The sequence below is a fragment of the Lepidochelys kempii genome, chromosome 12, assembly GCF_965140285.1.
Source record: "Lepidochelys kempii isolate rLepKem1 chromosome 12, rLepKem1.hap1, whole genome shotgun sequence".
In the NCBI taxonomy this organism is placed as follows: Eukaryota; Metazoa; Chordata; order Testudines; family Cheloniidae; genus Lepidochelys; species Lepidochelys kempii.
In genome coordinates this window covers 40,070,049-40,083,063 of record NC_136391.1, presented here as the reverse complement: position 1 = coordinate 40,083,063, position 13,015 = coordinate 40,070,049, and the positions used below count along the sequence as shown (strand labels likewise).

The window sequence follows — 13,015 nt, the reverse complement described above, 5'->3', positions numbered from 1 at the left end:
ACGTTTTGTTTCAATTTTGACCAGTTTAAAAATTAATTATTTTTCTATAATTAGTTTAAATTTCCAAATAAAATTTTGTTGTGAACTAGAAAACTGGAATTTGTTTCGAAAACATCAAACCAAAACATTTCCACAATTCCAAATTTTTCTGAGTTTTGAATTTGCTGACACTGACCTTTCCCACGGCATTTTAAAGAGTTCACTGAAAAATTCGTGACCATGTCCTGCAGTCCTTATTACAGCATTTCCTGCATCTTCTTTGTTCTTCATTCTACAATCCATTGTTTTAAATACTCAGCCAGGTTTGCCATTGCTGATTATGTTGTAATTATGAAGGGCCCAACCCCACTGAAGTCAATGGAAGTTTTGCCACCATTTTCAATGGAAGTAGGATCAGTCCCCTATGAACAGTGCTAAGTAATTACTGTTTTTCAGGTTTCAATTCAATCGATGTATACATATTTATCAGCTTCTCAGGTTTGCAAGCATACAGACTAAAACTCTCTCTGTTGCTTAGGGGTGGGGCGTATTGACTGGTATGGGAATAGCGAAACTGAAGAGCCTATCTAGACAAGCTTCTATTTCTGAAGACAATCACAATCTGGGAGAGCCTGCCCACACCCAGACAACCAAGGACTCAGCCACATACTCCAAAAATGGAGTGATATGCCCACCCACCCACCACATTCTTCCTACAGCTGGGCACTGTGGCTGTGCCTTGCTTCCAGCCAGATGGGAGAGGGAGAAAAGATCTGCAGGGTGCCCCCTACTGAAACTGGTGTTGGCACTGTTCCATGAACCGGCCAGCAGGAAGACCCCTGTGGAACAAACCGACTTCCCCTCCCCTCCTGCTGTTCACGCACACCCCAGTGGGACCAGCACAGTACCTGTTTTGAACCAGCCGTCAGGTGTGAAAGCTTCTTTTGTTTCTTCAGGTCTATTCCAGTATTCTCGAAATACTGTAGGCCCCTTAACGAAAAGCTCCCCTTCTTTGCCATCTAAGCCGGGGGTCACCTAGAGCAAATGAAGAACAAATGCATTCTCCAAAGCAGTGACAAATATTCATACATCAATAGCGATAGCCACCTCAGATTTCCACCCCTAAGCTACAGCTTCCTCAGTGACAAGGCTCAGAGAGGCAGGGAGTGCCTTTGGAACTCCCTTTGATTGTGAGCCATGATGTTCTCAGTCCATCTGCTGTATCTCTTGCTTTAACTGAGAAGCAGAGAGAGGACAAAGTTCTAAGCTTAGTAAACACCTTCTAGCTCAGACGGGATTGATGTTTATGCATAGTTATTGATACACATGAATTGTCATACTGAAAACCCTCATCTAGCTAGTTTGGTACCCGAACCCTGACAACAACCAATGGGAGCTTCTTCCAGAGACAGGGAGACACCTCCTTAATGCATCTGGCCAATTGTGAAACAACATCTCAGCAGGGAAATGACTTCCTGATGGAGATGACCGTACTTCTGATGCAGAAAGGCTGATGACCTTTGCATTTTTTACCATACCTAGATTTATAGATTCAAGGGCCATATGGGACCACTGGGACCACCTAGTTTAAAGCAATTATTATTCTGTTCAGCTCTTTTTCTGTTTTTTACTCGTTAAATTATTTGCCTCAATAACATGCTGCAGCAGCCAGTTTCATGGGCTATTTATGCTGTAAACCGAATTCAAAAATGGGTTTCCTCTTAGGTGTTTTACTTTTGCTACTCAGAAAGCCCAGGCCCCTGCTCTTCCCGCAGCAATACGGCTGAGTTGCCTGCATCACACAGGTGCCACATGTCTGAGAAGGGATAAGAATTTATGACCCTAACTCCTCACCACTAGTCCCACATTCCCTTCCTCTAACCTGAACAAAGAGCGTCTGACATGGATTAACTGTCTGCTCCACTACTGTGATGATTTCTAGGTTCAGAGACGTGACTGGAAGATGGATACCCTGTTCTGCTCTGACATACAGAGCTACATGGAAACATAAATACAGGAGGGATGAACAGTTACTTCAGGAGGTGGCAAAAGTTATTCACAGTTCTCAGACTTTGTAAATTAAAATGCCAAATCTAAAGGTAATCCTCTCTCCTGGAAGAGAGGTTCGTATATATCTATTATAGATTTGTTCTCCTTAACCGTCCCCCAAGGAGGAAACGTGCTTAACACACATTCAGTAGTAGGATTCTTTCCCTGTTGGAGACTATTTGTATCTCTCTGGGCCAGCTGAGCTTGGCCCTCAATTCTCCAGCGGAGAGCAAGCTCTCTTGGCTTGACAAGCATTTTTCCTGCAGTGCCTCTCACCTAGCATTACGGGCAGTCTCCTACACCATGCCATCAGTCGTGCCTTCTAACTTCTTGTGACCTGTGTTCATACATTTCCTTTTATCTAATGGTGCATCTGAAATGCCTGGCCCGGCCTTCCTTGCTGCGGGAGCCAGTCACAGAAGCAGTGCAGCAGCGTGAATGGTTTCTCTGGGACATAATTTGAGGAGCCCTTCGAGTGTGAGCATGACAGCTTCTCCCTGTCAGTGTGCTGCACAGCTGATCCATGTCTGCAGAGAAGTCTGTTCATTGAGTATGAATGTGGGGAGGGAGGTTCCTTGGCAAGAAGAAAAGGCTCTTGCTGCTTGTGTCACATTTCCTGCAAGGGCAGGTGTCATGCATTGCTCTCGAGCTACCCTTTCCGATGCCTCCAAGATCACCACGGGTGTGCACTGCAAAGACTCACACCCAACCTTCCGGAGTTGGCAAGGCAGTTCCTGTCTAGTATGGAGCCTTTGATGGGGGGAAATAAAGATGACGAGAGAAGATAGCCTGAGTTGGCCATTAGAGAGCTGTTGCCAACCAGTCTGTGTGTCTAGCAGTGACAGCAGCCAGCTTAGCTGGGATAATTTTGTGGGTTGGTGGATGACTCAGCCTTTGAAATGACAGCTGCAGAGGACACCAGACACCAGCTGGGCCACTTGGCACTTCCAGCAACCTGTTGCCTGGCATGGGAAAAAAGCGAACTCCTGCCCTCCTGGGGAAGGCAGCAGAACCTTCTCTTTCGACCTGTCATGGGACGCTTGGCCGCGTCCTCCAAAAGACTGTAACCCTGGTATAATTAAGGTAACACCAGATCCAGAGAAATATATTCCAGGAGCACCCTGCAAAATACACCGTTTGATATGTCAGGTCAGAGCTGCTGACCGACTTGTGCACTGGGAGAAAATAAAGCAAGACCAAAACCTAAGCTTTTCTGGTAAACGGCCAGGGGGGTCTTCACTTACTCAACCCTAGCCTGGATTGCCAGAGACAAAAAGGCATTACCGTCTGACAGCTGCTTGGTGAACGAGCTGATGGGTTTCATTTTAGTATCCACAGCACCAGCACCTCTATCACCATCGGCACAACTCTGTATCCAATTTCTTCAGAAAGGCCAGGAATGGAAACTGTACTCCACCACACTCCATTGGGGTCCCGCCAGGTCAGGTGTGAAGCACAATATTGGATGAGGGAAGGTAGCATGGGGAAAGCTTGCACTGCTGCCTGCTGTGTGGATAATTAAAAGACTTCACTTTGCAGAGCTCTCAGTGCGACACCTTTCATTTTTGTGAAATGGGACATGAGAAAATGAAACCCGATGTATTCGAGAGAGTGGCAGGTGTCCTTCCAGCTTCTCTAGAATGCAAAGGCTACAGAGACACCTCAGCATTCTTCAAACCCGCATCAGCAAGTTCTGAAGCTACGACTGTAAAATGATGATCCCATGAATCTGAAGAATCACAGGAAGTTCGCCAGACAAGACGGGACACTGGTCTGAGCCAGAATGGTAACGCAGCTGTCCCTAAAACGTATATAGCTCTATAACTGGGAGGATGCAGATGCATAAGAGACAACAAGTGCAGTGACAGAGGTTGTCGTGGGCGCTGCTCATATACAGCCTAATCATGAGGATCCTCATCATGAACAGCCATAAAGGAAGTTTTTCAAATCACTTAGGTACTGTAGCTCTTGCAACACAGACAAGATACTGAAGTCAGTTCTCACGGGTGGGGCTGCTCTGATGCACCGAGGGCCCTGCCTCGCAGTGACTCCGTGGCTGCGGCTCCAAAAGGTGTGCTCCACAAACAGCGTTGGAGCTTTCTGGGCATTGTGCCCAAAGAAATAAAATACAGTCTGAAACCCGCAGCGTGCCAGGCTTAGCACCTCCACAAAACTGTCAAATGGTAACAAAGGTTTTCCACTTCAAAACACCAGAAAGACCTTTTCTTAACCACCTTTGGTAACTCATTTCCCTGGGAAAGCCCAGCTTAGAGGCCATGTGCAGTTTTCCAAGAAGGGCTCTCTTCACTCCATTTTCCTACTGGTAAAGTTGTGGCATCAAACGACAAAGCAAGTTGTTCAAAGTGATTCAGTGACTCAGCCCAGAGTAGAGCTCTTTTCACTTCAGTCACAGGCTCTAACCATTGGATAACACAGCTTCTTACAAATGATGCCAAAGAAGCGTCACTTTGGCTTTAAAAATAATCATTTCTCAGCACACGTGCTCCAGTAAAACCAGTGTGAGTTTCAACTGGATCTAAGCACTTGAAGCTACATCTCAGCTAAAAATCTAAAAGACAGGATATATATTATCCCCCATGTACATGCATTTAATTAATGGTCTGAGCCCCTGAACTCAAGTCCTTCATCTGAAAGGTTGCCCCTCAGTTCCAGAAAGGTGGATACAGGAGACATTGAGAATGACATTTGAACTCACTAGTAGCTGCATTTGGTTATTCTGCAGCTCCTACTTGATTTGATGTTTTCTTTTCTTAGATGTTGAAACAAAGATTGATGTAAATCAGGCAACAGCAACCTCTTTAGGCACAACCCGTCCAGCACTCTACAAAGAATAAGCTGTGCTGCATTGCAGTGCAGGAATGTGCCCGGGCTTTTTCACCTGTCCTTATAAAAGGTCTTTGCAGAACACTTGCCATGTCCCTAAAGGAAGGGAGGGCATGTATCTTTAGCTGCATGGGTGAAGAATCCAGCGTGGTATTTACCTGCACGCTGCTCCTCCTTGCATGAATCAAACCTTGAACAAGCTCCAAATTTCTTGTCATATCAACTCAAACTCTGGCAGAGGCTCAAGCCACATCTTATCTAGAGCAGAGCTCCTTGGCAGCAGGCACCTCCCTGTTGTGTAATTTAATGATGTTATGGCTGGCTTGCAAACAGTAAAACAGAAAGGCCGTGACGTTATCTTAATAGGATTTTGCTTACTGAACTCGGAATGTCACTGGCACTGCTCCCCAGTGTCCAAAGAGGATGCAAACCACTTGAGTGCCGGCAGCTCATGTTGCTGGAAAACAGCATAAATTAAAATTCAGGGTTCAAGGCACTTATCAGTTACAATTGCTCACCTTCGACACAGGCCCAAATCACAGGCACACACCAAGCCGAACACTCTGCTACACGTTTCAAATTCCGGGCTTTCACCGCAGCATCATACAGCTAGCTAGCTAGCTCCTCATTCTGTCAAATCTCAAAGGTATCCTTTGTTGATACACTGGATCTAAGTTACACGCAGCTGCTGAAAGCATCAGATTGCTAATTGCATAGATATCCTATTCTCCAAGTGCCATATTTTAATGCACGTTTCAACTGCTTTGTATTCTAGCAACTTTAACATTCAGACGGCGTGCTCTAGAAGGCTGGCGTTTGATAGTTTTCCACTGTAAACCGGATTCAGCAAATTGAACTGGACCCGCCGACGCACTAGATAAGATTACATTTTCCACACATGAAAATAAAAGGTTGTAATAAATCCTCTGACGGAATAAATCAGGGTGATTATAAAATGCGTATTTTCAATGCTTCCATTTTACCTCTTCATTAGCCGGAAGCAACAGCGGCTTGTAAATAGGTGGGAGTTCCCACTTGACAAGTAGCCCTTTGATTTGCTCAGAGTGGCCATTTGTTTTCCTGCAAATCCTGATGCATGCTGCCCCTCTCTGTAGGAAGCCACCGGAGAGGAGTTTATAGTGGACGTTAATGGAGGCAGACCTTTCATCAGAGGTAGCCTTGCACTATGGAGCAAAGGGGCATTGCACAGTACCAACACAAAGACAAGCTTTTCACACAAAGCGCAAAAGTTGAACGTGTGTTTCAGTGCAGTCCCGCTGACGCCCTCCAGCCACCCCTCACCAAGGGTCTACAGGCACCCTTTTTCCAAACGAGCGCCGGATGCATACGGCCCACAGTCCTCAGGCGGGGAAGTCCTGTTTGATAGGCCTCGTAAAATCTTCTCACGGGGAAAGGCCAGCTCCAAGAGATCTTGTGAGGCCTGTGACAGCAGCAATCCCCTCCGGAACCCTTTACGATGGCCAGAGGCAGTAGGTATGCATGTGTTACACCTGGGTGGGGGGGAAGGAGGAGGGGTGAGCAGTGGAGGGGGATGGGAGGGGTGAGAGGAAAGCTTCTTTCTACTTCCAAAGCTTGAAGCGCTTCACATCTAGAACATTTTAGGCATTCCACATGGATAAAGAATCTGCCTCCCCTGTCCTTCTTGGTGCCCCCTAGTCTCCTGTCCTTTCTCTTCTGCCTCTCTTCCACACCACCTGCTTCTTCTCTATGTGCCCAGTGCCATGGATCTCCCTTCACACCCTACCGTGCACCCGCTGCTGCAGCCCTCAAACCAAAACCACTGAGCTTACACCATGTGCACTCCCATCTCCTCCTCCTCCCAGTTCATGTCACCCTGGTTTCCTACCCTCCTCTCCATGCCGCTCCATACGTACCATCCCCCGCCCCTCTACCTCTCAGCATCAACCCCCTGGTTTCCTCATCCAGGACGCTGCACCTCCGGCTTGGCACTTCCCGGATTCAGTCGCACATCAGTTTGTCTTCACCAGCATTGCTGCATATGCATATGCATTGCTGCATATGTTTGTGAGGGATGTAAGGGAGCAGTATGACTGCTCAGAGCTCCGGTACGAAACTGCAGAAAAACCTGAGTGTCTCTGGATTAAGTTTAGAAGTGTGTGCAACAAGAGTGATGTAGTGGTGGGAGTCTGCTATAGACCACCGGATCAGGGGGATGAGGTGGATGAGGCTTTCTTCCGGCAGCTCACGGAAGCTACTAGATCGCATGCCCTGATTCTCATGGGTGACTTTAATTTTCCTGATATCTGCTGGGAGAGCAATACAGCGGTGCATAGACAATCCAGGAAGTTTTTGGAAAGCGTAGGGGACAATTTCCTGGCGCAAGTGCTAGAGGAGCCAACTAGGGGGGGCGCTTTTCTTGACCTGCTGCTCACAAACCGGGTAGAATTAGTGGGGGAAGCAAAAGTGGATGGGAATCTGGGAGGCAGTGACCATGAGTTGGTTGAGTTCAGGATCCTGACGCAGGGAAGAAAGGTAAGCAGCAGGATACGGACCCTGGACTTCAGGAAAGCAGACTTCGACTCCTTCAGGGAACGGATGGCCAGGATCCCCTGGGGGACTAACTTGAAGGGGAAAGGAGTCCAGGAGAGCTGGCTGTATTTCAAGGAATCCCTGTTGAGGTTACAGGGACAAACCATCCCGATGAGTCGAAAGAATAGTAAATATGGCAGGCGACCAGCTTGGCTTAATGGTGAAATCCTAGCGGATCTTAAACATAAAAAAGAAGCTTACAAGAAGTGGAAGGTTGGACATATGACCAGGGAAGAGTATAAAAATATTGCTCGGGCATGTAGGAATGTTATCAGGAGGGCCAAATCGCACCTGGAGCTGCAGCTAGCCAGAGATGTCAAGAGTAACAAGAAGGGTTTCTTCAGGTATGTTGGCAACAAGAAGAAAGCCAAGGAATGTGTGGGCCCCTTACTGAATGAGGGAGGCAACCTAGTGACAGAGGATGTGGAAAAAGCTAATGTACTCAATGCTTTTTTTGCCTCTGTTTTCACTAACAAGGTCAGCTCCCAGACTGCTGCGCTGGGCATCACAAAATGCGGAAGAGATGGCCAGCCCTCTGTGGAGATAGAGGTGGTTAGGGACTATTTAGAAAAGCTGGACGTGCACAAGTCCATGGGGCCGGACGAGTTGCATCCGAGAGTGCTGAAGGAATTGGCGGCTGTGATTGCAGAGCCACTGGCCATTATCTTTGAAAACTCGTGGCGAACCGGGGAAGTCCCGGATGACTGGAAAAAGGCTAATGTAGTGCCAATCTTTAAAAAAGGGAAGAAGGAAGATCCTGGGAACTACAGGCCAGTCAGCCTCACCTCAGTCCCTGGAAAAATCATGGAGCAGGTCCTCAAAGAATCAATCCTGAAGCACTTGCATGAGAGGAAAGTGATCAGGAACAGCCAGCATGGATTCACCAAGGGAAGGTCATGCCTGACTAATCTAATCGCCTTTTATGATGAGATAACTGGTTCTGTGGATGAAGGGAAAGCAGTGGATGTATTGTTTCTTGACTTTAGCAAAGCTTTTGACACGGTCTCCCATAGTATTCTTGTCAGCAAGTTAAGGAAGTATGGGCTGGATGAATGCACTATAAGGTGGGTAGAAAGCTGGCTAAATTGTCGGGCTCAACGGGTAGTGATCAATGGCTCCATGTCTAGTTGGCAGCCGGTATCAAGTGGAGTGCCCCAAGGGTCAGTCCTGGGGCCGGTTTTATTCAATATCTTCATAAATGATCTGGAGGATGGTGTGGATTGCACTCTCAGCAAATTTGCGGATGATACTAAACTGGGAGGAGTGGTAGATACGCTGGAGGGGAGGGATAGGATACAGAAGGACCTAGACCAATTGGAAGATTGGGCCAAAAGGAATCTGATGAGGTTCAATAAGGATAAGTGCAGGGTCCTGCACTTAGGACGGAAGAACCCAATGCACAGCTACAGACTAGGGACCGAATGGCTAGGCAGCAGTTCTGCGGAAAAGGACCTAGGGGTGACAGTGGACGAGAAGCTGGATATGAGTCAGCAGTGTGCCCTTGTTGCCAAGAAGGCCAATGGCATTTTGGGATGTATAAGTAGGGGCATAGCGAGCAGATCGAGGGACGTGATCGTTCCCCTCTATTCGACATTGGTGAGGCCTCATCTGGAGTACTGTGTCCAGTTTTGGGCCCCACACTTCAAGAAGGATGTGGATAAATTGGAGAGAGTCCAGCGAAGGGCAACAAAAATGATTAGGGGACTGGAACACATGAGTTATGAGGAGAGGCTGAGGGAGCTGGGATTGTTTAGCCTGCAGAAGAGAAGAATGAGGGGGGATTTGATAGCTGCTTTCAACTACCTGAAAGGGGGTTCCAAAGAGGATGGCTCTAGACTGTTCTCAATGGTAGCAGATGACAGAACGAGGAGTAATGGTCTCAAGTTGCAGTGGGGGAGGTTTAGATTGGATATTAGGAAAAACTTTTTCACTAAGAGGGTGGTGAAACACTGGAATGCGTTACCTAGGGAGGTGGTAGAATCTCCTTCCTTAGAGGTTTTGAAGGTCAGGCTTGACAAAGCCCTGGCTGGGATGATTTAACTGGGAATTGGTCCTGCTTTGAGCAGGGGGTTGGACTAGATGACCTTCTGGAGTCCCTTCCAACCCTGATATTCTATGATTCTATGATTCTATGAGGTGAGCTCTGTGTAAGTGTGGTCTGGGCTGTAGCCGCAGGTCCCTCGAAAATTTCTTGTAGCAATACAGTCCTATGTAAGTGAGATGGTCAACATCCTACTTCCTCCTTGCTTCCTGGCCTAGCTCACTGATCTCCAAATATTCAGGCCTCAAACACAACATAAACATGTTTCGCTCACGGACACAGACTTTAATGAAAGCATGATGGGACCAGTGTTCAAGCGGATGCGTCTCATTAACAACAGACCACAGTGGGAACATCTTACACAGACGAGAGACTTCCCCACCCACAGGAAAAAAATCACTGCAACCATCATTACCATCTCTATAGTGCACTGCACTGAATCAGTTCTGGACTTTCCTTTTCTTTCACTGGAAATTGAGTATTTCACTAGATAAGAAGTAATTATAGACAAGTTCCTCTATCATTACAGTGTGATGAGTGTCACGCAACACAGAGTGCTACCAAATAGTGACCTTGAAGAGAAACCTGAGTTACGAGAGAATCTGCCTATGCTAATTAGGACCTGCAGAGATTCAAACTCAGACACTGTGCACAGAAGGCAACATCATCTCAGCACACAGTAACTGAAGACAGTGATAATGCCGATGTTTTCTAGTGGGACATATGTCATAAATGTACCAGCTGTGCCCTCCACGATCACTGACAGAACATGAAAAAAAGCAGCAAGATCATTTAAATTTGAAAAAAATGATTCTTAACAATATATTCCCACTTCCACAATCAGTATTATAATGTGCTGGCTAACCGGGCTTGGGGTGTTTCCTCACATTACATTTGTAAGTAAATTATTTTGAACCAAGTAATCATTAAGCAATCCTACCTTTTTTTAAGTGTCTAATAAGGAGACAAAAACTAGGACATGTGCTATAGGCAACAGTCATTTTACTAACACTCTCACAACTAATAATTTTTTTAAAACATTAGACCATGGGGGAAAAAACTATTTGTAACAGAGCAAAAAATTTAACTCAGACCCTTTGTACATACTGTACATGGTATGGCTGTACAATACTGGCTACAGAGCGGTCTCTATGCACTGTATCACACAGAAAACTAATTAACCATATGCCATGGCAGAAAAGAGCTGCATTTGGCCCATAATACCACCCAGAGGAGCTATAAGAAGTCTTCAGTACTGGGAGCTCACTAGCCAACGGCTGCTTCTATTTCCGTGGCCGCTTCTGCACGCTCAGCTCGATTTCTACACCTGCAGAGCAATGTTTGCCCCTAAGGCATAGTTTTAGAGCTTGACATTTTATTTCAATGACTTTCTCCCTGTCACCCACCTCCTCTTGCCACACCCACAGCAAAGCTCCCGACAGCAGGCAGAGTTTATGCAAAGCCTCATTTACCATGTTGCTCCACACCTCAATCCTTTCCGAAGAGCTTCCATGCATTCGGCGCCTCTGCGGACATTCTCCAACCCCTCGAAAGGGCATTATCTAATCTGAAGATTCCCAGGGTCAAGGGTGACTGCAGAGCAGCGTAGCGTGCTACTAATACAAGAAACCCTTACTGTAACCCCTAGCTACCACCTAATGACCCCTCCCCAGCCTAGCTATACAGACAGCCCAACGTAAGCCCAGACCAAGGAGGTACTAGCCTCCTGTTTCCCTTCGCACAGATAGCCAGCTCGGTGAATCTTCATTCCCAGCATCTACTGGATGGCCGAAGGAGAGGAAAGCCAACCTCACCCTGTGCAAGGGGCAGGCTGAACCCATGAGCTCTGCCTGAAAACGCCATCTGTAGAAAGAGAGGACGGAGTGCATGGCACTTTCAATCACCAGCCTCTCGCCAAGGGTGCCAGCTGTGGTTTTGGGATGCAGGCTCCAGCCCTCTACAAAGGGGTCTGAGACCATTAACTCATTTGCAGAAACCAGCTACCAGACAGCACCTTTTAATCACTATCTACCTGGGCCAGATTTCAGCTGATGTCCTAGCGGTAAAAGGTTCGCTAGCATATTACCAGTCTCCTAGGCAATCAGGTTTCACAGATACATTCATAATTAAACATTCCCCATTAAGTTCCATGTTTTGTGCATGCATTATCTTTTCTGTGAGCATTGAGTCCTGCAGCATCCTGCAGAATGCAAGCAGGAGGCAATTTAGACACAGTACAATTTTCTTCTTGCTGGAGGAAGGCAGATTTCTGCTCCTTAGGGAGAGAACATAGAGCAAAAAACCCCAAAGCCCAGACTAATCTACAAAGCCACATTTCACATCTGTTTTTGCCATGTTAACTCTTCGTAAAAGGACTGGGAATAACACAATCAATTTATTTTTCATCTTGGAAGGTTATAAATTTAAAAGCAAAGGGGCAAAAGCAAGACTGACTTGCAACATTTTCACTTAAAAACGAACCCTGTACTTACAGCAATTGCTACTATGTTTGACACACAAAAGCAAATGTATGTTTTCCAGTGATGCTGATCTTTAAAAGTTACTGCACTGATTCACACCAGATGATCTCGCAAGAACCACAGTAAACAACCAAGACGGAGAAAGGTCAATCATCTTTGCAATTACGTTATGGACAAAAAACTTCTTGATCTACATTAACACCATAACTGAGAAGTGTAACATTATTCCAGAAATGCCAACAGCTCCATAGTGCTGTCTTGCTTGTTCGCAGTCTTCAGAAAATAATAAATGAGGCGAGATGTCAGCACATCTTCCCGCTTCCCGCGCACTGTTCATTAGAGAGATATTTCTGAGGTGCACTTCCAATGCCTGCTTTGATTCTGTGCTGGGGGCAGGCAGCCAGTCTCTCTGAGAACCAGGCAGAGAATCAATTAACATCCTGCCACTGTTTGCTTTTCAGAAGCCTTACTGAGAAGTTTAGGTGGACAGAAAGGATATGCTGCAGGTGGTGGCCCCACAGGTCAATGTGTAAACCGACCTCTGCAATCTGAGCTATATGTCACAAGCGTGAGTTTGACAAGTCTCATCCCAGCCCACCTTCAAGAATGCACAGCTCAGGTCATGTTCCACCCACTTCCAGACCCCAGCCTCAATGCCCGCTCAGCTCCCTTCCTCATTCTTGAGGATTTTTTCCTCGTCTACCAACCAGAATGCCCTCCTGATCCCAATTCACCAAGTCACCATCTGGTCCTCGCTCAAATCCATCCCAAGGACTCTCTTTCTCCTGCCTTGCTCACAGGAAGTTAAATGCAAGCACTTCAAGTTACTTCCTCTTGCACTAACTGTCTGCCTACCCAAGCCAGTGCTAACAGCCCCTCCCTTTCACTCGCACTAAATTCACTTACAACGCTGACGAGAGAAACTTTAAACAAGCAAATCTGCAGTCTGATTTTTCTGAATGGGTCTCAGATCACAAGGGATGAGAATTGTTTGAGAGCTGCATTAACCCCTCAGTGGCCTGGAGCATTACCCCCTAACTCCAGCAAGGAT

At 46.6% G+C, this 13,015-nt stretch overlaps 1 protein-coding gene across 6 annotated transcripts in view; it reads right to left on the bottom strand.

Annotated features, from left to right (window-relative positions):
* The window catches only part of ACSF3 (acyl-CoA synthetase family member 3), a 105,968-nt gene that overhangs the window by 44,344 nt on the left and 48,609 nt on the right, over positions 1-13,015 (bottom strand). For all 6 annotated transcript variants that reach the window (XM_073308226.2, XM_073308229.2, XM_073308231.2 and 3 more), the window contains exon 7: positions 888-1,014. In XM_073308226.2, coding sequence (XP_073164327.1) covers positions 888-1,014 — 127 coding nt within the window. The remainder of the gene's footprint in view (positions 1-887; positions 1,015-13,015) is intronic.